Raw genomic sequence first — 23,890 nt, forward strand, 5'->3', positions numbered from 1 at the left:
TTTGCAACTAGCTCCACCTTAACTATTGAAATGATTAAAAGACTAGATTAGTTGTGACTTGACAAAAAAGAGAATCTAGAAAAATTAGTCAACTTTCTATTCTTTATACACTCACACACAAAAGCAAACAATTTTCTAACCAGATTTCATAAATGGCCAACTTAAATGTGCCCATATCTTTACTTCCAGTTACAGATAAAAAAATGCCAAAATACTTAAAATTTAATTTAGGGAAGATACAAAGCAATAGTAACAATGTGAAAGCTATTTTATGTCACTTTAGATCATATTTAATTAAATCTGACAGAGTTTTAAGTGTCAGAAATCAAGGTGAATAGAAGCCCAGAAATAAACCCACACACCTATGGTCAATTAATCTACAACAAAGGAGGCAAGAACATGCAATGGAGAAAAGACAGTCTCTTCAATAAGTGGTGCTGGGAAAACTGGACAGCTACATGTAAAAAAAAAATGAAATTAGAACACTCTCTAACACCAACACAAAAATAAACTCAAAATGGATTAAAGACCTAAATGTAAGGCCGGACACTATAAAACTCTTGGAGGAAAACATAAGCAGAACACTCTTTGACATAAATCACAGCAGTATCTTTTTGGATCCACTTCCTAGAGTAATGAAAATAAAAACAAAAATAAACAAATGGGACCTAATTAAAATTAAGAGCTTTTGCACAGCAAAGGACACCATAAACAAACTGAAAAGCTAATGCACAGAATGGAAGAAAATATTCGCAAACTATGTGACCAACAAGGGATTTATCTCCAAAATATACAAACAGCTCATGCAGCTCAACAGCAAAAAAAAACAAACAAACAAAAAAAACAATCAAAATTGGACAGACCTTAATAGACATTTCTCCAAAGAAGACATACAGATGGCCAAAAAGCACATGAAAAGATGCTCAACATCACTAATTATTAGAGAAATGAAAATCAAAACTACAATGAGGTATCACCTCACATGGGTCAGAATGGTCATCATCAAACAGTCTACAAACAATAAATGCTGGAGAGGGTGTGGAGAAAAGGAAACCCTCCTATGCTGTTGGTGGGAATGTAATTTGGTGCAGTCACTATAGAGAACAGTATGAAGGTTCACCCGGAGAAAGCCATAATTTGAAAAGATATGTGCACCCCAATGTTCATTGCAGTACAACAGCCAGGACACGGAAGCAACCTAAATGTCCATCAACAGAGGAATGGATAAAGATGTGGTACATAAATACAATGGAATATTACGTAGCCCTAAAAAAGAACAAAATAATGCCATTTGCAGCAACATGGATGGACCTAGAGATTGTCATACTGAGTAAAGTAAGTCAGACAGAGAAAGGCAAATAACATGGTATCACTTATATGTGGAATCTAAAAAAGGGTACAAATGAACTTATTTACAAAACTGAAACAGACTCATAGACTTAGAAAACAAACTTACGGTAACCAAAGATGAAAGGTGTGGGGGAGGGATAAATTAGGAGGCTGGGATGAACATAGACACACTACTATATATAAAGTAAATAATCAACAAGGACCTACTGTATAGCACAGGGAACTCTACTCAGTACTCTATAATAACCTATATGGGAAAAGAAAATAGGTATATGTATCTATTTCATATAGATATATGAAAAAGAATAGATATATGTATATGTATAACTGAATAACTTTACTGTATACCTGAAACCAACACAACATCGTAAATCCTCCAAATATAAAATAAAAATTAAAAGGAAAAAGAAATCACGGTGAAGTACACAAGATGCAATGTCTCACAGCTCCCTGGAAACATCTGAGCTTCCAAAAAGAAGAGTCAATGAAAATTTAAAAAGCCAACTGTTCTGGCTTCTAATGTATATGGTTTTAACTCTGAAGGTGGGTTGACTGGTGAATACACCCACTCACTCGCACATACACACCCACACATGCACACAGACACACAAACACAAACCTTTTAACTATTTGTTTCTGTTGGATTAGTTACTGTATCCCATTTGAGCTCCCACCTGAATAAAAAAAAAAAGTTCTTAATAGGGGATGCTTTCTAGAATGCTTTGCTAGGATAATACTGCAGAGTTTATTAACCAGTTAATAAGAAAATCTACCTCACAATTCAATAAAACCAGGTGAACTGATGATTCTCTTGGCAGGACTCCAAAACAAACCGGGGATTAATCTACCTCTTGGCACATGTTTATGGCATTCATTCATCAGTGAAGAAACTGGGTGATAAGAAAAGGCAGGGCTGAGAAGAGAGTAGCATTAACACACCTGTTACCTCTCTACCATCAGAAAATGAGAGTGCAGCTCTGCCATGAAAAGGAAGCAAATTGTGAAGGACTTCAGATCTAACAAGAATTTTCATGGATAAACAACAGTGTCCTACTGTATAGCACAGGGAACTGTATTCAGTATCCTGTGATAAACCATAATGGAAAAGAATATGAAAAAGTATATATATATTGGGTGGGCCAAAAAGTTCGTTCGGTTTTAAGTAGACATTTTTCATTTTGACGAAGAACTTTATTGAACAACGTATTCACTAACCGAATGAACTTTTTGGCCCACCCAATATATATATATATAACTGAGTCACTTTGCTGTACAGCAGAAATTAAATACAATGTTGCAAATCAACTGTATTTCAAAAAGACTTTTTTAAAAAAGAATTTTGCTAGCATCACCGACCATGATTCTAGCTTTTGTTAGAGTTTTGAATTGTGAGGATATTTCACGTGTTCCCCTTTGTATTTTAAGATAGCAACAAAGTTGCATGCAATTTAAGACTCAAGGAAAATACTTCACATGTTAGATGGATGGTAGGTTCATACCTAGTCGTGAGGTAAGGGAAGAAATTAACATTCCAATGGTCAAATCAATCTCATCACTGGCCCCAAACCTTCCTCATCTCCCAATGCGTAGTGGGTGGTCAGATTTACTTTTGACGGTGATTAAGCAGAAAACCAGTTCTTTCTCATTTTTATCCTATTCTTTCCCATTTTCCAAACCCATTTTCCAAACTCTTACATTTCAAGCGCTGATTGAGCAACTGTTACTCTGAAGTCAACATTGATTAATCAGAGAACTATTAGCATAAATGGAAAAACTCCAGCCTAGGATTTTGATGGAGAATTTGTTGTTGTTATGACACTGGCTAGGACTCCAAGTTCTTAGTAAGGAGAAAAATGCACCACACGATTTTTAATATCCAATAGGACATGGGAAGAAAGAGCCTGAGTTTACCATGTGCCAGAGAACCAGTGACCCTGGGCTACAGCCAAAGTCTGAACATTGGCCTCCCTGTTCCCAGAGGCTCATGCAGAATATGACTTTTCAGATTGGATGAGGAAGTAGGACTGAAAAGTATATTTAAACAGATGTTTTTAAAATTAGAAAATAAGGGGGTCTTAACATATGTCAAACCCTGAGAAGCTCTTCTGTAAGGAGCCACATAAATTGACCATTTTCACTTAACTGTGCCTGATCTCCTCACATGCACCTTTAACAGACCCTTCTAGAACTTCAGCCTCTTACTTTCTGAAAATGAAAAGTTAAGCTGGAAGAGTTAAATATACACAGATACGAGACATGATCAAAGCTCTTTTTGGTGTTAGAAAATGTCTTCTCCTGCAATCCTAACCTGCAAATACCTGACTTTATTGCTTAAATGTGAAGTTGGATATTTGATGTTTACGTTTTATACCTAGTGAATTACCATCTCAATAAATAAAAATATCTATTAATGATGAGTGAAAATATGTAACTACTTAATTTCCTAATAATGTCTCTATTCACAAAATGAAATTGTAAGGTACGTTTATTACAAACAATATCTATACCTTGGGCATGTTATCAATATAACCTGCATCCCTGATTCTTTACTGATCAAAAAGAAACGATAACTTCAGTGTAGCAACAGCGGGAAAAGGAGGGTGAGAAGGCCCAGTAATGTGAACTCCAGAGAATGAAATGCAGCTCCTTCTTCCCCCCTGACCCCCACCCCATCCCTGGAAGTTCTCGCCATGATGCTGTGCTAGGCTCCTGCAAGACTCAAAGGAAAAGACACAGAATCTGCCCTGAATTCAAAAATGTCACCTGGAGATGCTGTCACGGCTACCATCACCTCATCTCACTAAGGCCTCCCCGCCCCCGGTACTGCTGAACTAAACAAACATCCTCAATGCTGGCCCCTCAGTTTACCTTTGGATAAAGATTGATTAGGTCATCCCATGCAAGAGATTACCAGAAGTCTCCCTCTCCTCTATGGAAAGGCTGATCAGAAAGTAGAATCTGAACTGAACGCCTCCAGATAATCTTAAGATACATAGAGCAGTGGCTCTCAAACTTGGCTGCCTAATCAGAATCACCTGGGAAGCTTCTAAAAGTCAATCCAAAAGCTCGGGCTGCGTGCCAAGAATACTTAGCCCCGACTCTCCAGGGCTCTGGGCAGCAGCAGAAAAGCCTCCCAAGAGCTCCCAATGTGCAGCTGGGACTGAGGACCATTGTTTTGCATGTTCCTGATATATCCAGCAGTCAGGAGATGGGGGATCCCGCTCCAAGGGGCTGAAACTCAAGACACTACAGGGAACTGATGACAAAGACATCTGGTGTACCTAAATGAAGGACCTGAAAAACTTGAAACAAAATCAGCAGAGACCTTGTGAGTCAATTAAACCTCCCAAATTCAGCCATTCAAGAGCTGTAGGTGGCTATAGGGCCCAAGCCCACTGCCTCAAGAGTGACTTGGAATTCAGTAAAAGCTTCTCGCAGAAGAGAAAGATGCTTTTTGAAGGAAATTTCAGACCTCACACTTCTAGAAACACCGAATTCCAAATTAAGTACTTGAGGGGAATGGCAGGCAAAATACTCTTCTTACTGTTCAATTATTAACTCTCCTTTTTTAAGATGTTGTTTTTGTTTTTACGATGAGCCCTTGCAATTAAATGTGTGTACATTACATGCAAATACGATGTGACCCCAGTGTGGTGAAGAGCTCCTATAAGAAGGAGGGCAAGTAAGAAGCTGGGGTCAGCTACCGAAAGAACCTGTAGACCTTGTACTTTTTTTCTAGAGATCACTGAATACAGAACCAAACATTTTTGAAAAGTTAGGCAGGGCTGTCCTTTGCCCTTGGGAAATTCTGTACGTAAATCATCCAAGCCTATTCTGCAGAACCTTTAAGGGGATAAGATTTCCTTTACCACACTACAGACCTAGAGAGAGAATTTCTCAAGTTGGAGACACTACAAACAGTAAAATATATGAAGATCTCCATGAAATCATCACCAGGAAACATAAGATATAAGCTTAATTCAAATTTAGTAGTCCTGACACCGAGCAAATGCCTCTGTAGTATTTATTCAAGAAGTCATAAATTCTAATATGTGCTCATGACATTCTTGAGAGACACAAAAATTAAGGCTTATCAACAGAGTGAGTGAATACATATGAATAATTTCTTTAAAAAAAGTAGGCAATGTATAAGAAAATAATCTTCAACGCTAAATCTTAATTGAAAAAACATGTTGGTTAAAACATGGTTAAAAACTGAACACTACTAAATTTCTGATAAATTTCCTTTCAAAAATAGCCTGTCAAGTAATAGGCAAAGATTTTCAACAACCTGGCTGACCAATAATCTTGCTAACATTTAAAATAAAACCCTCTAAAATCACCCTTAATTCCCTTCTACAGACTTTTAAGAAAGTGTCTAGCTCTGAAAAAAATCAAATAATGGAATAAGAAGCGAGGGAAGGACTGAAAAGAAAAGCTAATTAGGTTTGTTCATCCTTGACTTAACTAGTCAATTGTTTTAAATGAAGCAATACTTTGTAAAGAAGACATGGGCTTCGCTGGTGGTGCAGTGGTTAAGAATCCGCCTGCCAATGCAGGGGACACGGGTTTGAGCCCTGGTCCAGGAAGATCCCACATGCTGTGGAGAAACTAAGCCCATGCACCACAACTACTGAGCCTGCCCTCTAGAGCCCACAAGCCACAACTACTGAGCCCATGTGCCACAACTACTGAAGCCCGCGCGCCTAGAGCCCATGCTCCACAACGAGAAGCCACCGCAATGAGAAGCCCGCGCACCGCAACAAAGAGTAGCTCCTGCTCGCCGCAACTAGAGAAAGCCCATGCGCAGCAATGAAGACCCAATGCAGCCAAAAATAAATAAATAAAATAAGTAAATTTTTTTTAAAAGGAAGACATAGATCATGCTTCTTAAGTAATTACTTAAACTCCTACAGCACTAATCATTTTATCATTTTATGACCTAAGAAGGGTACTTTGTTATAGTTTCACATTTGGAATCAGGACTAGCCCACAGAGAAAATTATTCAGAAAATAATAAAGAAGAAATCGATCAAAATGACCTAAACAATCAACAGAAGAAACAATGAGTTCATTTTTGGCTTTTGAACTTGCCCCAATAATAACCTTCTATTTTCCAGTGCCATTTAATTTGTAAAGCACTTCCTTTTGCTCATGTTAGCTTATGAAGTAGACAGAGCATGTGCTGTCTGCATTTAACAGACAAGAAAATTCAAGACCAGAGAGGTTACACGGCTTCCCCTAGGACTGAGTCAGCAAACTCCAGACCATGGACTAAATCCACTGTTGGCCTTTTTTTGTTTGGCCCGTGAGTTAAGAATAATTTTCACATTTTGCAAACGGAGTTTATAAGCAAGCCTCACTCATTCGTTTACGCATTACCCATGCCTGGTTTTGTACAACAGCAGAGCTGAGTAATTGCAACAGAGACTGTAGAGCCCTCAAAGCCGAAAATATTTCCTCTCTGGCCCTTTATAGAAAAAGTTTACTGACTCCCGCCTGAGACCCACAGGTGAGCCATGAGCAGAGCCCAGGCTTGGGGGAACCAATCCAGTGATCTTTCTACTCAACCTTTTGCCTCTCCTTAAGCCATGTCACTATGTGGTTCATCCCTGGCATATGTTTGAGGGATAAGAGGAAGTTTATAAAGCATGAATGCAGGTACTTGAAGTAGAAAGAAGGAATTGAGAATGGAGCCAGAGACAGCAAATGAGGAGACAGAGGTACTACTGACTCATTTCCTAGTTTCACAGGTGTGTGAAAGGAGAGGAATTCTGCTCCTGGATGGACCATATCCAGAGTCTCACCCACACCTGATTTAGAGTATTTAAATGATAAGATTGGGGACCGTTTGAGTTGATATTTAGATCAGATTTGAGACTTGGAGTTGATGCTGTTTTTAGGGTTAAATCTTTGGGGGATGTTAGAATGGGGTGAATGTATTTTGCTTATAGGCTGGACATTCTTTGGGGGGTTGGGGCAGAGGGCAGACTGTACTGGGTTGAATAGTGTTGCCTTGAAATTCATGAAAACCCCAAATCTCAGAAAGTAACTTTATTGGGAAATAGGGTCTTTGTAGACATAATCAAGCTATGATGAGGTCATACTGGATTAGGATGGGCTCTAACCCAATGACTGCTGTCCTCATGGGAAGAGGGAGGTTTGGACACAGAGAGGAGAACACCATGTGAGCACAGAGATACAGAGGGGAGAGCTCTGTGGGAAGACAGAGTCAGGGACTGGATGGAAGCATCTACAAGCCAAAGGACACCAAGGATTGCCAGCAACCATCAGAAACCAGGAGAGCAGCATGGAACAGAGCCTCCCTCAGAGCCTCCGGGTGGAACCAAGCCCCTGATTTCACACTTCCAGGCTTCAGAACTGTGAAGGAAGAAATCTCTGTTTTAAGCCATCAGTTTGAAGTGCTTTGTTATGGCAGCTGGAGGAAACTAATGCAGATTAGTGGGCAAGGGGACATGGCCTTATGAGAAAGAATTCAGATCAAGAGACCACAAGAGAGTGGAGCAATGTCAAATCCCATAAAACCTTTTTGTTTTAAATATAAACTCAGAGTTCCTCTAGAAGACCTTGAGGGAAAACCAAACAAAAACCCAGGGACCTTGATTACTAAATCTGATCAGGTTTTTACAAACACATGTTGCCAAGATAAGCAGAACTGACTTATATTTGAGCCTTTTCTTCCCAATAGGCCTGTTTATGAATCCATCCCTAAATTCCAAGCTTTCCCCAGTCACCCCACTATGACTGGGGAAAAAAATGCCTTTTACAAAGGAGGAAAGTAGATTAACTAAAATTACCGCAAGGACGTTCCTGACATACCTCTTCTCTGAAATAATCCTAAATTTCCACAGATGACCTAATTTTTAAAATACTTTGTAAAGGGTGATTATTTTTTTAATTGCATGCATTCAAAAAGATATAAAGTATATACTCAAAACCAATGTGTAAAGGAATCAGAGTCACTTGTAGAATCACCCAGTGGCTCAGGACACCTCTCATATTACTTGGCATCAGATATACTAAAGACTAATTCCCACCACTAACACCCTCCCCCCTCCCGCCTGTCACACATGCACACACACATTTTTCAGCATAACACTGTTGAAGCTGTAGGCAAGCTATATTCCTTCATTTCCTCAAGACTGCAAGGAAATGGTGGTAAAGACACAAGGTTGCAGTCACACTGTAAAGGTACATCTAAAATTTGGTGCACGTTGAGTTTTCCTATGTAATCCAGTCACTGAGTAATAAAAAAAAAAATTAGATTGATTGCTCTGAAACTCTTTGTATAATGTACATGAACACAGATGCCACAAGTTCATGATAAAGTTGTCCCTGGGGTCCATACTTAAACCACTATTCTGGCATTTGAGCAGCTAAATTCTTTTTAATTGATCCACAAGAGAATAAGACAGAATTTTTCTCTTTATCATCATGTCATGTTGTAACTTGGTATCAATTATTTTAAAGAAACTCTATCATTTAGATTCTTAATGAACTTATACATAGTATTTTCCTATGGATTTACATTCCAATACACCATAGAAAATATTATTTGTCTCCTCCTCCCACCCTCCTGCCTCATTATTTTCCTATAGTCTTAAACAGATATGTATTTTAAATAACCCATGGTGACAGGAAAGCAAATGGCAACTTCATACCATTACTTTATAAGAGTCCTCTGCTAGTTGAAACACAAGCATTACCCTTCATAAATCATCACTTAGCTCCTAAGAAGGGCTAGCTCCCAAAACAAACAAACAAAGCCCACTGACTTCTTTGAGTAGTCTGCAGGGCATTTTCCTAAGACTGGGAATTCTTAGAAAGTTGGCCATTGTAAACCCAAGATCTCCATTGCTCCAATGAAGAAATTAACCAGGTATCTTAGCTGAAAGAGGAGATGTATATGTATGTCTTCCTTTTCTCAGCATCTGAAAAAAGTCACCAGAATGACTACCCACATTTCTGAATTGCTGTGCACTGGGCAGCACCACGCTACCACTATGCTAGAGCTTCTGCAGAAATAAGACTGCAGCGCTGTTCCTAAATTCATCACACTCCTCTGGAGTATCTCTACCCCAGAATCTGAGTTCAAGAGCTTCTTCTGGCCTCTGATGGAAGAAGCACGCAGTAAACCCTTTAGTTCAGATACATATGCTAACCAGAGGAGGAGAGCATGCATTCACAAATGGGTCCAACACTCTTAAGCATGTTACCTTATTCTGTTCACACACGTACTGTATCCTCAGGGTATCCATGGCTCTGATCATGGCTTGCATGGCGGTGAATATGTTTTGGTACACTAGCTTCGTGAACCCCTTTCTGTCTTCGTCGCTGTAACCAGACCCATGGATGATTCTCATTTGCTTGATAAAGGTGCTTTTGCCACTTTCTCCAGTTCCTAATAAGAAAAAACAAGTGAAAAACCGCAGTCAGCAGTCTTTAAAAAGGAACAGAGTGAGATAAGAAAGTACTTCCTGGCAGTGTTGGTCAATATCCGGATTAGTAAATTGATGGGGGTGGATTTGGAAAGGGCCTGCCGAACGCTTATGCAAGTTTAGGCTGCAGGTAGCGCCATCCTAAACCCCTGGGCAGAGGGGTCCCCACCCTGGACCCTGTACTTTAGAAGTCCACAAATATCACACACACACACAAATTTATTAAGGACACATGAGTGTCCATGTCACTTGGAGTAATCCTAAACATCAGCTCTTGTGACTCACACTGTTTAGGCCCCAGGGAACTGCTCCCCGACATCCCTTGCCCTATGACCTCGAAACAATTGGCATCCGTGTCTGAAAGCCCCAAACATTCGAGGGTTTCCCCACTGCTAATACCAGCCATGGCAGCGATGGGGGCTGCTTCAGTGCAGGGAGGGTTTGAGCAGCAGAAACACCTGGATGTGAGAAAAGGCTAATGAACTTGTCAATTCCTTTCTTTCAAATACATGAATACAATGCATCCTCGCACAACGAAGCACCATCCCCAGCTGTACCAAATGTCTGTATTCTTCCCCCTCCTCATATTCCAATTTGTAGTTCAGGAGGTCCTCCAAACTCACAACACTTGCACATGGCAGCCAAGGAACATTTTACAACATCAAACCATTCCTATTGCTCTTAAATTTGCATAGATGTCCAGATAATATGTGTGAAACATGATGCCAGGGCTTTACATTAATATTAGATTGAGATATTGTTTGAATAGACAGGAAAAGTTGCAGCATAAGTGATAGATATTTGTGTGATGGAATTAAAATATTTTCTAATATTTTTTGTGATAAAGATAATTTATCTAAGAGATCCCATTACCATGTTTGGAACATAATATACTATATTTATGGTTCATTTTCAAATCCAAGTATTGCTTTAAAGAAGTTTTTTTAACAATTCAGGTTGATATGATCTCAGTAGGGCAAAGTTTCTTCAAATTGGAATTAATGAAAATGATCTCAGAACTAAAATGACTCAAGAAAAGTTGGATTCTTCAAATGGGTGAACTGCATATATACGAATATATATACAATACATATTCAATATACCTGTTATAAAAAAGTCATCTAACAGCATTTCTATTAAAACAACACGAATTGTATGAAAATCTTAATTAAAATAATATAATTCGTGATTTTACTATAAAGAAGGCCAAAAATTATGAAATAGGACATGATGGATTAATTATAAAATATTTTATTACATATCCACATCTCATTGACCCAACAGAATACCCAGACGGTGCAGTTATAGTTAAATTCAATCATCTTTGATACTTTGTTGGCTCTTAGTCATATTAAAAACCATAGTTGTACATATCTTTTTTGACATTTTAGTTATGAAGAGATATTTGTCATGGTAAGAGGATAGAACATATTAATAATGGTTTGTTGGCTTGATTATTGCCTGTAACCATTTAGACTTATGGGATGTGGGTCTCCATCTGTACTCTTGCCGGGGGCCCTGCGAACATCAGGCCCCAGAGAAACATCTAGGAGACTCGATCAATTTTTCCAGGTGAATAATTGAGACAACTCTTAGCATCTGATAAGATCTTTCCTTGTAAGAAAAAAAAAAATGTTCCTTCAGGCTGATCTTTTCAAAACACAAACCTGCTTTTCTATGTGTCTCCCCATCCTCAGCTCAAAACCCTCAATGGCCTCCCCTCAGCTCAGGAAGAAAGACAAAACTCTACTGTGGCCAACAAGGCCACGTGGTCTGGCCCCTCCGTCTTGGCCAGCCTCTTCTCACAACACGCTTTCCTCCTCCCTCTGCACTCGAGCCACACTGGCCTCCTTGTTGCAGCCTTGGCTCATGCTTCGCACGTTCCTGGGATGGTCTTCCTTCATCCTTCTCACTGCTGCTCTTCACCTGGCCTGGTCTGCCTGACGAGGTCAAGTCTCCATACTCTAGGTTCTCAGGGTACCACGAACTTCTGGTTGGAGCACCTGTTCCAGCTGCACTTTTGCCCATTAATGTCATTCTTCCTTTGACATATACCTCCCCTACCAGCCTGTAAGTTTCATAAGGGGAGACAGGGGCCATATTTGTTTTTATTCACACTGCCTCCCCTTGGGCCAGGTATAATGCCTTACGCTTGGCACAAGCTTATTAAGCTTTTATAAAATTGTGATAAAACACAAACAGCAAAATTTACCATCTTCATTATTTGTAGGTATACAGTTCAGAAGTGTTAAGTATATTCACATTGTTGTGCAATCTCCAGAACCCTTTTCATCCTGCAGAACTGAAACTCCATACCCATTAAACAACTCCCCAGTCCTCCCTCCCCCCAGCCACCTTTCTACTTTCTTAGATAAGAATCTGACCACTCTGGGTACCTCATATAAGGGGAATCACACAGTATTTGTCTTTTTGTGACTGGCTTATATCACTTAGCATAATACCCTCAAGGTTCATTCATGTTGTAGCCTGGGACAGCATTTCCTTCTTCTTTTTTTTTTTTTTTTTTTAAAGACCCTGATTATTTATTTATTTATTTATTTTAATTTATTTATTTTTGTCTGCATTGGGTCTTTGCTGCATGCGGGCTTTCTCTAGTTGCAGCAAGCGGGGGCTACTCTTCATTGCATTGCGTGGGCTTCTCATTGCGGTGGCTTCTCTTGTTGCAGAGCACGGGCTCTAGGCGCGCGAGTTTCAGTAGTTGTGGCACGTGGGCTCAGTAGTAGTGGCTTGTGGGCTCTCGAGCGCAGGCTCAGTAGTTGTGGCGCACCGGCTTAGTTGCTCCACAGCATGTGGGATCTTCCCGGACCAGGGATCAAACCTGTGTCCCCTGCATTGGCAGGCGGATTCTTAACCACTGCGCCACCAGGGAAGCCCTCCTTCCTTTTTAAATCTTGAATAATATTATTGAATTGAAAGTATTTTGAATACATGATAGTGATAAGGAATTCATCCAATCTCAGCTGCCTTCACTACCCACAAATAGGAAAAGAGGTGGCTCATCCTCTCTCAACCACCCAGTGTGCTATGTGGGTAGCAGTGACCTCAACCATGGCAGGAACCACCATGAAAATGGCCAAGCAGGAGCCTTATCCTGATTCTCTGTGACCCTTTCCTGGTTACTCCCCAGTCCTAATAATGGTGACTGTTAGACAGTCATACTGTGCCTGGTAATCTACACACATTATCTCCTTTGATCCTCACAACCAACCCACGAGGTATGAACTATTACCGCCATCTTTATCCTACAGATGAGAAACCTGGGGCTCATACTGTTCAGTGATCTCAGCAAGTGCACACTGTCAGCAAGAGAAAGAGGGGAGTTACTCAATCAGACTCTAATGCAGACTCTCCTATCAGAGAAGAACATCGGGATCATGACCAAATGGACTTAGTCCTACTGGTCTAATGAGGACAGACGGGAAGTTCACAGCCACACACTGAACCCTAAGCCCAGGCACACCCACCATCTTGCAGGTGCACACTGTTGGGGCATGAAGAAGAACCTCCCGACAGGTGAGTGTCCTCACAACCTCACAAGCCTCCCTGTTGCCTTACTTCTACCTCCAGAGACGGGAAAGGTGGACGCTGTCTTCCCAAGTCAGAGACAAGGAAACTGTGAGTCAGCAAACAGGGCAAAGCTGATGCAAATTCAGGGCTGCGGCTAGCAAGCGGGCTGCTAAAGCCTTAGGCTTCAAGGTTCAACACAAATAACACCCCCTGAAAGGAATTTTCTTCCCCTTCATCCCCCCAACAGTTAGGCTTGCCCCCTTTAAGCTCTCAAAGTGCCTGTGGACACCCCAGAGGGGCCCATCCCCTAACTGCTTGTTTGCAGATATGTCTCTTGCTACACCCTAAGTCCAGGAAGGGTAAGGCTTGGGAGTCACGCATTTGGGTACCACGAACACTGTGCCTGCCATATAGTCAGCTCTCAAAAAATGACTAAATGAAGGAATGAATAGAACAAACATGAGAAGCCAGTTTTCCCCCATTGGTCTTATATCGCAGACAACTGCAGAAAAGTGAGATACGAATTGTCGAAAGATGATTGTGATGAGACCAGCTTCATGATGACTCTTGGCTGCCAAGACCTCATGGGATAACTGAGGACCTGTGGAAAGACCCTATACGGTCAGAGCTTGGTCCGGAATCCTGAATCAGATTAGATCTCCGCTCTTGCAGAATCCTGGGGTTCCCTGCATCTCTTCTATGATGCTGCCACACTTGCTTCTATTCCACTCCGGCAAGGTTGACCTTGGGTCCAGTGCTACCTTATCCCAAGTGAAGGTTAATACTTCCACATTCTACACACCACGAAGCTGACGAGAACAGAGAGATTATGTAATTGTCATGAGGCACCTGGGATTTGGGCCCTCTTAAGCCAGAAAAATCACTCAAGACTCACCCCAAAGTTCTATACCAAGGTAGAGAATCTTTTGCATTATAAAGACCATTCACTTACAAAAGGTTAAAGCCAACCCCACCAGCAGCCCCAAACACAGAAACATGTTTAAAAAGTCATTGATTTTGCTTTTGGACATGGAAGATTTTGAAAAGAAAAGGTTAAAAATGATTTTAAAGATTAATAAAAAGATGACATAAATGTATTTGATCGATACCAATATTTTAAAATGTTCTTCAATTCTACTAATATACTGTGGTTATTTGAAGAATAAAAAACCAAACACAGGGCAAAAAAAGGACAGGTTAAAGGCAAAGAAGAAAGATTGAAAGACACACACCACCTGGGGCTGAGGGCAAGAGAGCAAAGAGACTCGGTGGGCTGGGGGTGGCGGTGAAGGATCCTCTCCCTCTCATTTAAGCCTCAACACAACCCAGTTAGTATCTTCTTTTTCCAGAAGGGAAACTGAATATCAAAAAGATTAGATAGTTTATTTAATCTCTGTCCAAGGTTAAAGTCTGTCCAAGGTGACTCAGCTTGGAAGTGTTTGTTGAGTCTTGGGTCTAAATCTGGGTCTCTGTTGGTACATGCACTTCCCATGATAACACCATGTGCTAGTTTTACACTGAGTGTTTCCCCAAATAAATGGCCAAGTCACACCCTTCTATCAGCTAAGCACTGTCTTCACCTGGTTCTGAGACTCCAACACTTGGAACTTTATCTTTAATTCTTCAGAGCTCTGCTCTAAATGAGAGTTCCAACAGCAGATGGGGGCTGAGGTGGGAGAGGGGGTGGAAACACGAGAGGTAAGTCAGTCTCTGCAATGACAGCTGTGACCAGGACTAGAAGGACCAGTAAACTCAAGCTAAGGATCTGAGCTGAGTTTCTGTCTGGAGGATCTGTCCATTGATGTAAGTGGGGTGTTAAAGTCCCCCACTACTATTGTGTTACTGTCAATTTCTCCTTTTATTATCTGTTAATATTTGCCTTATGTATTGAGGTGCTCCTATGTTGTGTGCATATATATTTACAATTGTTATATCTTCTTGGATTGATCCTTTGATCATTATGTAACAGTCTTTTTTTAAAAAATTATTTGTTTATTTATTTATTTTTGGCCGCGTTGGGTCTTTGTTGCTGCATGCGGGCTTTCTCTAGTTGTGGCGAGCAGGGGCTACTCTTCATTGCAGTGTGCAGGCTTCTCATTGCTGTGGCTTTTCTTGCTGCGGAGCACGGGCTCTAGGCGCACAGGCTTCCGTAGTTGTGGCACGTGGGCTCAGTAGTTGTGGTGCACAGGCTTAGTTGCTCCGCGGCATGTGGGATCTACCCGGACCAGGGATCGAACCCGTGTCCCCTGCATTGGCAGGCAGATTCTTAACCGCTGCGCCACCAGGGAAGTCCCAACAGTCTTTATTTTAAAGTCTATTTTGTCTGACATGAGTATTGCTACTCCAGCTTTCTTTTGATTTCCATTTGCATGGAATACCTTTTTCCATCCCCTCACTTTCAGTCTGTATGTGTCTCTAGATCTGAAGTGAGTCTCGTGTAGGCAGCATATATACGGGTCTTGTTTTTGTATCCTCACTTCTTCTAAACAGAAACTCAACACTTAGACATTGAGCACAACTGTTCATTTATTCCACACAAAAGAAAAATCTAAATGATATGATTTTTAGAACGAAAATTATTGGTGATTGGAAGAATAGGTGACTTAGCTTTGACATCCCTCCTAACTGCGTATTAGAATGTGTGGTTTGGGCCAGTCAGTAGCACAGGTCCACTCTGCTTTGTTTCTTATCTCTTTGTGAGAACTTTCTCACTGACTCTTCCACAAAATCAACATGCTGGTGGACGGCACCTCCAAAGCCTCTGCAGATAGCGGGAGAACTGAGCCCTCACTCTGGGAGCAGCATTCTGGTTCACAGGGAGGGGGGAGCCGTGGCTTGGAAGGCGAACTTTGGTATCAAGTGACCAAGAGATTTAATCAGATGAGACAAAGGGGGACAGGGGAGGGAACCACAGGCCAGAAGGACTTTTGCTCCTGGACCCAATGCTATTAAAATACAGAGCAGGGAAAGGAGTAAAATTGCAATTCCATCTCTAGATTCTGTTCCAAATATAAATAAGGGAAATGCCTCTTCTCTTCCACTTAGTTTTTGCTTCACTGTTTTCATACTTGGGGGAAAAAAACCCAACGATGAGTTATAAGTACTTTAAAACTTTCGTTATCATTAAGAGCCTACTAGTTTCAGGTTCTTATTTATCATCATCCTACTACAAATGTGGTCTGTAATAAAATCAGGGGGTAACCTCTGAGCAAGGCACCCTGGCTGGTAACAGAGATTCCTCCGAGGGCCTGGTTCGCCTTCCCTGCTTTTGTGCCCGCTGACCTCCAGGCTTCTCACTAAGGCTCTCGTACTCCGCTGAGTCTCTCACTGCAATGTTCTGCTGGGATCCTGTGCCTCCCCTCACCTTAAATGTGAGTTACTTCCTTTTCCAGCATACATGCTCAGTAAGTGGTTAATCCGCACTTACGTAGCTTGCTACTCGGGCGTGGTTGGCACACATGGATAACCTGTGTTCTATTTAAGTGAAAGCTCACCTCCGCAGGCTTCCTGTGTCTGTGGGTGGTGGGTGTGCACTCTGCAGGGCTGGGAGCTTTCCTCCAGGACGCTTGTTCTTGGCATTCACTTACCAGTGTTTCTCCAAACTCCATTATTTCCGTACTTACCTTGCTATTTTTATCATATCCATGTACCATCTGCATGATTATATAATATTAAAAATTTTTTATTTAAATTATCTTCTTATGTAAGGAAACATGAATGTTATGAGTAAAAAAACCAGTATCATTTGCCATGGGTAATCAAATTAAATATTTGATTAATTAAATATTATCATAAGACTTTGGTGATATTCCAACTACAAACATCTGGTCTATCCCCCAGTGATCTGGGTATTTCATCTTGGAAAGGAAAGAGGACAATAATTGGTGTGTATTATGTGAAATGTACTCTTTTACTCTCCATCCTTAAAGGAGCTTTCCCCCACTTTCTCTTGAGAGGCTTCTGAAATTCTACCCATGAACCTCACACACATACAAAAAAACTGAGGGTTGAAACTGATGTAACTAAAAAGGGGTCAGAAAAATGTCTTAGCACTAAAATTCTAAACTCTGAGATCTGAGAAAGCAGTCTGAGGTTCAAGTTTCAGCTTAACACTCAGAAAGACTCATGGGGAGAAAAAAAAGTTGCTTTTTAGGAGCCAGGAGAGAACAGAGGCCAAAGCAAAAAGGCCTTTCCAACTGATAGACCAAGCACATCTAAACAGAAAGCCAATTGTTCTAAAGTTTACCTACAATCTTTAGTCAAGACCGCCTCCCTGAGAGTCAAAGGGAGGAGCTGATAAAGCCTCTCAGACGGACAAAGCCAACTCCAATAGTCTGGGATGTTTTCTGAAACCATCTGGGAGAAGCCATTGTGTTTCGGCTCAGTTTTACAGAAGACGATGTACGTAAACAGAACAGAAATGGGGACACAATTCTGGACGTTGGTGTAAATGACTTATGAGACCAACGGGCAGAAGAGGGTATGGACACATTCTGATGTGACTGGCAGGTTGGCTCTATGGGGCCTTATTTCTCTTGTCTCCTCGTGTCTTTGGAGCCTAAGACAGAGCACATAGTAGGAGCCTAATAAATATCTGTGCTTCGGTATTCATTGACTAAGACAACAAGGATGATCACGGTTTGGGAAGGCAATAGGAAGAGGGTTTGCCTGGCCAAGATAGGACTCAGGACTAAATGGACGAGTCTGTTGAGTGACAAAACAGCCTCACGGGAGCAGGCACACTGCCACTTGCCCTTTCCGATGAGGACATGGGGGCCCCGGGGCCAGCCAGCCACACAGGGAGGCTCAGGTTCTGTATCAGAGTTTCCTGGTCGTGGGGTGCATGAGTTAGGAAAATGCCTTTTGGAATCTTTAAGCAGGAGAGGTTCTTAGTAGCAAAGAGGGGGGCCCGGAGGACAGTGCCTGGAGTTGGGGGCACTCTGCTTGGTCCCCTATAACTCACAGCTGACCTTGGGCAGCAGCCACCCCAAGTGGCGAGAGTTTCTGCACCTGTGAGTGTTGCAATCCTGGTACTTGTTATTCTAAAGATGCTGATTTATGAGAGAATCTGGCTAACATTGGGGAAAATTCCAAATGATCCCTTACTGCTATGGTGAGAATGTTTGTGTCCCCATGCCCCATAAGGCTGAGAACCTTATGCTCAAAGAGATGGCATTAGGAGGGCCTTTGGAAGGTGATTAGGTCATGAGAGTGGAGCCCTCATGAATGACATTAGTGCCCTTATAAAGAGAACCCAGAGAGCTCCCTTGCCCCTTCTACCATGAGGCCACCAGGAGACGTCTGCAGTCTGGAAACCAGCTCTCATCAGAACCCAACCTTAATGGCACCCAGATCTTCAACTTCCAGCCTCCAGACTGTGAGAAATACACACCTCTGTTGTGTATGAGCTACCCAGTCTGTGGTATTTCATAGCAGCCTAAACGAACTAAGACATCTACCCAAGTGCAATCCAATGGAGGGAGGGATACTCAATACAAATGCAGGTTCTTGGGCTCCTCCTCAGTTCCATTCTGACTCACCCTTGCAGGAGCCTGGCATTATGCATTTTAACCAGAGCTCCAAGGGTTTTGATGTACCCAGACCATGGACTGGTTGGGAAGCACTTCTCCAGGCTCTCCCAAGGGGAACCTCTACTAATGTAATCTACCTGGGACTGGAACGCTCAAATTTTTACATCATGTTCAGTTTAGCCAATGGGTTTTTTTTTAATTTTATTTATTTATTTATCTATCTATCTATCTATCCATCCATCCATCCATCCATCCATCCATGGCTGTGTTGGGTCTTCGTTTCCGCGCGAGGTCTTTCCCCAGTTGTGGCAAGCGGGGGCCACTCCTCATCGCGGTGCGCGGGCCTCTCACTATCGCGGCCTCTCTTGTTGCGGAGCACAGGCTCCAGACGCGCAGGCTCAGTAATCGTGGCTCACGGGCCTAGTTGCTCCGCGGCATGTGGGATCCTCCCAGACCAGGGCTCGAACCCGCGTCCCCTGCACTGGCAGGCAGACTCTCAACCACTGCGCCACCAGGGAAGCCCCCTAGCCAATGGGTTTTTATACCAAGTTCCAATTTCATTTCTGCATGAATAAAATATCTCTGTGGGAGCTCTGTTTTTCAATTTCCAGAGCGGAAACATTTTGAAGGTGCCATAAAGATTCATGTATTCAAATCAGTCCTCCCCAATCCCCATATCACCATCACAATCATGTCATCTTCCCCAGCCTCTGCTCTTGCAAACAGAAAAGGTGCTATTTTTCACCATAAAAGGAGAAGTGGCAATGTCCTAGGCATCTTAGAACTGGAAACAACTGGACACAGAGTTCATGGCTGCTCTCTCAACAAAAGAGGTAAGTACAAGGCTTTTGAAACAAAATGGAAAAGCTGAAAGAACTTAAGTGATGAGGCTCAATACACAGCTTGAGATTTTTTTTTTAAAAAAGAAGCCAACACTAAAACAATGGAGCAGAATTCAAGATGCTGTATCATATTTTATAGCCTTTTTGTTTCATTAATCTACAAAATCATTTGTATTGACTAACCAAGAAAAGCAGCAATGCCAAGTATTTCCTGCCACTTTCTGTCTTTGGGCCTCATTTTGATCAAGATGGTATTTTCAAGTCCAAACTTGATTTCTGAACAGTTCTTATATCAGGCAAAGCCAAAAGTTCATGTTAGGGCTTCCCTGGTGGTGCAGTGGATAAGAGTCTGCCTGCCAACACAGGGGATACAGGTTCAATCCCCAGTCCAGGAAGATCCCACATGCCGCGGAGCAACTAAGCCCATGCGCCATAACTACTGAACCTGCGCTCTAGAGCCCGTGAGCCACAACTACTGAGCCCACGTGCCACAACTACTGAAGTCCGCGCGCCTAGAGCCCATGCTCTGGAATGGGAGAAGCCACCGCAATGAGAGGCCCGCTCACCGCAGCAAAGAGTGGCCCCTGCTTGCCGCAACTAGAGAGGGTCCGCGTGCAGCAACGAAGACCCAACACAGCCGAAAATAAATAAATAAATAATAAATAAATAAATATTTAAAAAAATAAATAAATAAGATGCTGGGAATCCAAATAAATTCATTAAAAAAAAAAGTTCATGCTAACAATTTTCAATCACAAAGATTTTTTGAATAAATGTTTTTCTAATTTGAAGTATCAAACATAATGTACTTCTCATATTTGCCACAAGTGCATTTAAAAGTTCAAATGCAAGGAGACAGCAAGGCTACTTTTTATTCTAAATTAAGTTGAGCTATTTACCTACGCAACCAAATTTCTATAATTTGTTATAAATGTGGTATTCGTAAAAAATTCAATACAAATATTCAGCTTAGAATTAACTGCTTTATGTCAGGAAACAGTTGTCATTAATTGACATGCATCTCTTGTATGTAGTCAACATGATCCAGAGATCTTTGTTACTAGCCAAACATTCTAACTGATCCTTCCACAAAGAGTTACACAATTTTGCTTGTTCTGTGTCAATAGCTCGTCTGTATAAGTTTCCGGAAAAGTAACAAAATATACAGAATCTTAAGAAACAAATGCCTGTTAGTGACAAAACTCTATTTTGGAAAATGCTGAGGACATCAATTACTTTTCCCTAAAAATGAATAAACCACACAAAGGATAGGGAGGAACCTATTCAAATAATCTCTGTGGTTTACAGCTAAAATATTAGCAATCCCATTAGAAATACAACTCATTTCACTTATAAGGAGGGTCAAGAGATCACTTTCTGCTCTATGACTCTAACTCATAATTGTTTTATTTTTTAAAAAGACAAATTGTAAGCATTTTCATAAATGATTTTAGAATCTTTCACAGTTCACTGCTCTTCCTGAAAATTGACATTTCCCTCATTCTTACAGAAACGTTTACCAAGAAATCATACCACCAGGGCGCTGATAAGACTTTAGCCTCTCAACCTTTGAAAGGATATGAGAAGTCATATAACCCCAGAATGGTCAACACAGGGAGAAGTCTAAAGTCAGAACTTGTTCCTTCACAAGTTATGACTGTCTAAAAGCTTAATTTTTGCTCATGCTGAAAAAGAACAGGAGGAAGGATAGAGCAAAGACAAAAATTACTTAAAGGAAAAGAGGAAGCTCTAAAAAGATAGGATGGACTTAAAATCTTCAAACCTCAGTAAGGGCAGGCAAGGAGACAAGATATTTATTTCGAAATACTAAAGCATCTTGCTGAAACACGGGGAGTATCTGACCCACCCTTCTATCCATCCTCCTCCACTCCAAAGATAAATTTAAATGAAAATAAGTTAAATTGTAGTTAAACAAAAGTAGACACTAGTGCAATTAAATGCAGGTTCAGGTTAAGAATGAAAGCACAGAGAATTCCAAAACTGTGGGACTTTCAAAGTACCATGCACTATCATCCACTTTGGATGGTTTTCAAAAAAATTGTTCCTTGAAGTCCTTCTCACCATTCTGGCAGAATATGAAATTAGTTTTATTCAGATTTAAGTACAGTAAACCCGTCCGCCCCCATCCACGGTTTGAATTTCTGCAGTTTCAGTTACCTGTGGTCAACCGTGGTCTGAAAATATTAAATGGAAAATTCCAGAAATAAATAATTCTTAAGTTTTAAATTGCACACCCTTCTGAGTAGCATAATGAAAGCTTGCACCATCTCACTCTGTCCTGCCTGGGACGTGAGTCATCCCTTTATCCAGCATATCCCATCCATTAGTCACTTAGTAGCTATGTGGTTATCAGATTGACTGTCCAGTTATCACAGTGCTTGTGTTCAAGTCACCCTTTTTTTACTTAATAATGGCCCCAAGGTGCAAGCGTAGCGAAGCTGACAATTTGGATATGCCAATGAGAAGTCATAAAGTGCTTTCTTTAAGAGAAAAGGTAAAAATTCTCAACTTAATAAGAAAAGAAAAAAAAAATATGCTGAGGTGGCTAAGATCTATGGAAAGAATGAATCTTTTATCTGTGAAGTTGTGAAGAAGGAAGAAGAAATCCATGCTAGTTTTGCTGTTGCATCTCAAACTGCAACAAGTTATGGCCACACTGTGTGATAAGTACTTAGTTAAGATAGAAAAGGCATTAAATTTACACAATATTTTGAGAGAGGGACCACATTCACATAACTTTTATTATAGTATATTATTAGAATTGTTCTATTTTATTATTAGTTATGCTGTTAATCTCTTACTGTGCCTAATTTATAAGTTAAACTTTATCATAGGTACGTATGTATAGGAAAAAACATAGTGCATATATATATATATATAGAGAGAGAGAGAGACAGAGAGAATTCAGTACTATGTGTGGTTTCAGGTATCCACTGGAGGTCTTTTATATTTATCTATTGGGTTTCCCTGGTGGCGCAGTGGTTGAGAATCTGCCTGCCAATGCAGGGGACACGGGTTCGAGCCCTGGCCTGGGAAGATCCCACATGCTGCAGAGCAACTAGGCCCGTGAGCCACAACTACTGAGCCTGCGCGTCTGGAGCCTATGCTCCGCAACAAGAGAGGCCGCGATAATGAGAGGCCCACGCACCGCGATGAAGAGTGGCCCCCACTTGCCACAACTAGAGAAAGCCCTCGCACAGAAACGAAGACCCAACACAGCCATACATACATACATAAATTTATATATATATATTTATATATTTATTCATTTATTCTGCTGCACTGGGTCTTAGTTGCAGCACGTGGGATCTTTGTTGCCACGTGGGGGATCTTTAGTTGCGGCATGCAGACTCTTAGTTGCAGCATGTGGGATCTAGTTCCTGGACCAGGGATCGAACCCGGGCCCCCTACATTGGGAGTGCGGGGTCTTAACCACTGGACCACCAGGGAAGTCCCTCCACTGGAGGTCTTGGAATGTATCTGCCATGGATAAAGGGGGACTACTGTAGATATCCAAAAAGGTGTATGGTGTCTTTCAGCACCACTGTGATCAAAATATGTGAATTTACCCTTAAAGGTCCAGTTCAAGAACACATGGGTTAAGTAATACCAAGATATTGGCAACGTTGTATCAACCATGTAAAACTCAGGTCCTGTCATTTTTGCCTTCCTTTCTCTATCCCAGGAGGCCAGCTGGCTCCCAGGCCAACTCATCCATCTCATCACACTCTTCCACCATCGCTTTTACCATGAATCCCCCTGCATTCCGAGGTAGAAAGACTCATTCTCTTCTTCTTGTTCCTACTATATCTTTACATAGCATTATTACTGCCTTGTCATGATGTTTATATGTTTTTATATCTTCCCATTAGTCTGTGATTTTCCTTAGATTAGGAACGCTCTTCTCTACCTTTGAACCCCAGCACCTTGGACAACACCTGCCCTAGAGTAGGTGCTCACTAACTGTCTGAATATTTGAAGAATTCCCTAATACCACTTTCCTTAGCATTCCTCAACTAATCACCAAAAAACCTTGGACTCTTTCCTACCATTTAATTCCCAGGGGCCTTTCCCAATGTGAATGAAATATGTTCTCCTGCTTTAATTCTTCTCTCAGTCCCCAAAACAACAAACAATTTTGTGCCAACTCAGAAACTTG

At 41.3% G+C, this 23,890-nt stretch overlaps 1 protein-coding gene across 1 annotated transcript in view; it reads right to left on the minus strand.

The window, feature by feature from the left end:
* GNA14 (G protein subunit alpha 14) overlaps window positions 1-23,890 on the minus strand; it is a 209,704-nt gene that overhangs the window by 96,112 nt on the left and 89,702 nt on the right. Inside the window, exon 2 of the mRNA XM_082401496.1 lies at window positions 9,588-9,772. Coding sequence (XP_082257622.1) covers window positions 9,588-9,772 — 185 coding nt within the window. The remainder of the gene's footprint in view (window positions 1-9,587; window positions 9,773-23,890) is intronic.

The sequence above is a fragment of the Balaenoptera borealis genome, assembly GCF_965194805.1.
Source record: "Balaenoptera borealis genome assembly, chromosome: 8".
Lineage (NCBI taxonomy): Eukaryota > Metazoa > Chordata > Mammalia > Artiodactyla > Balaenopteridae > Balaenoptera > Balaenoptera borealis.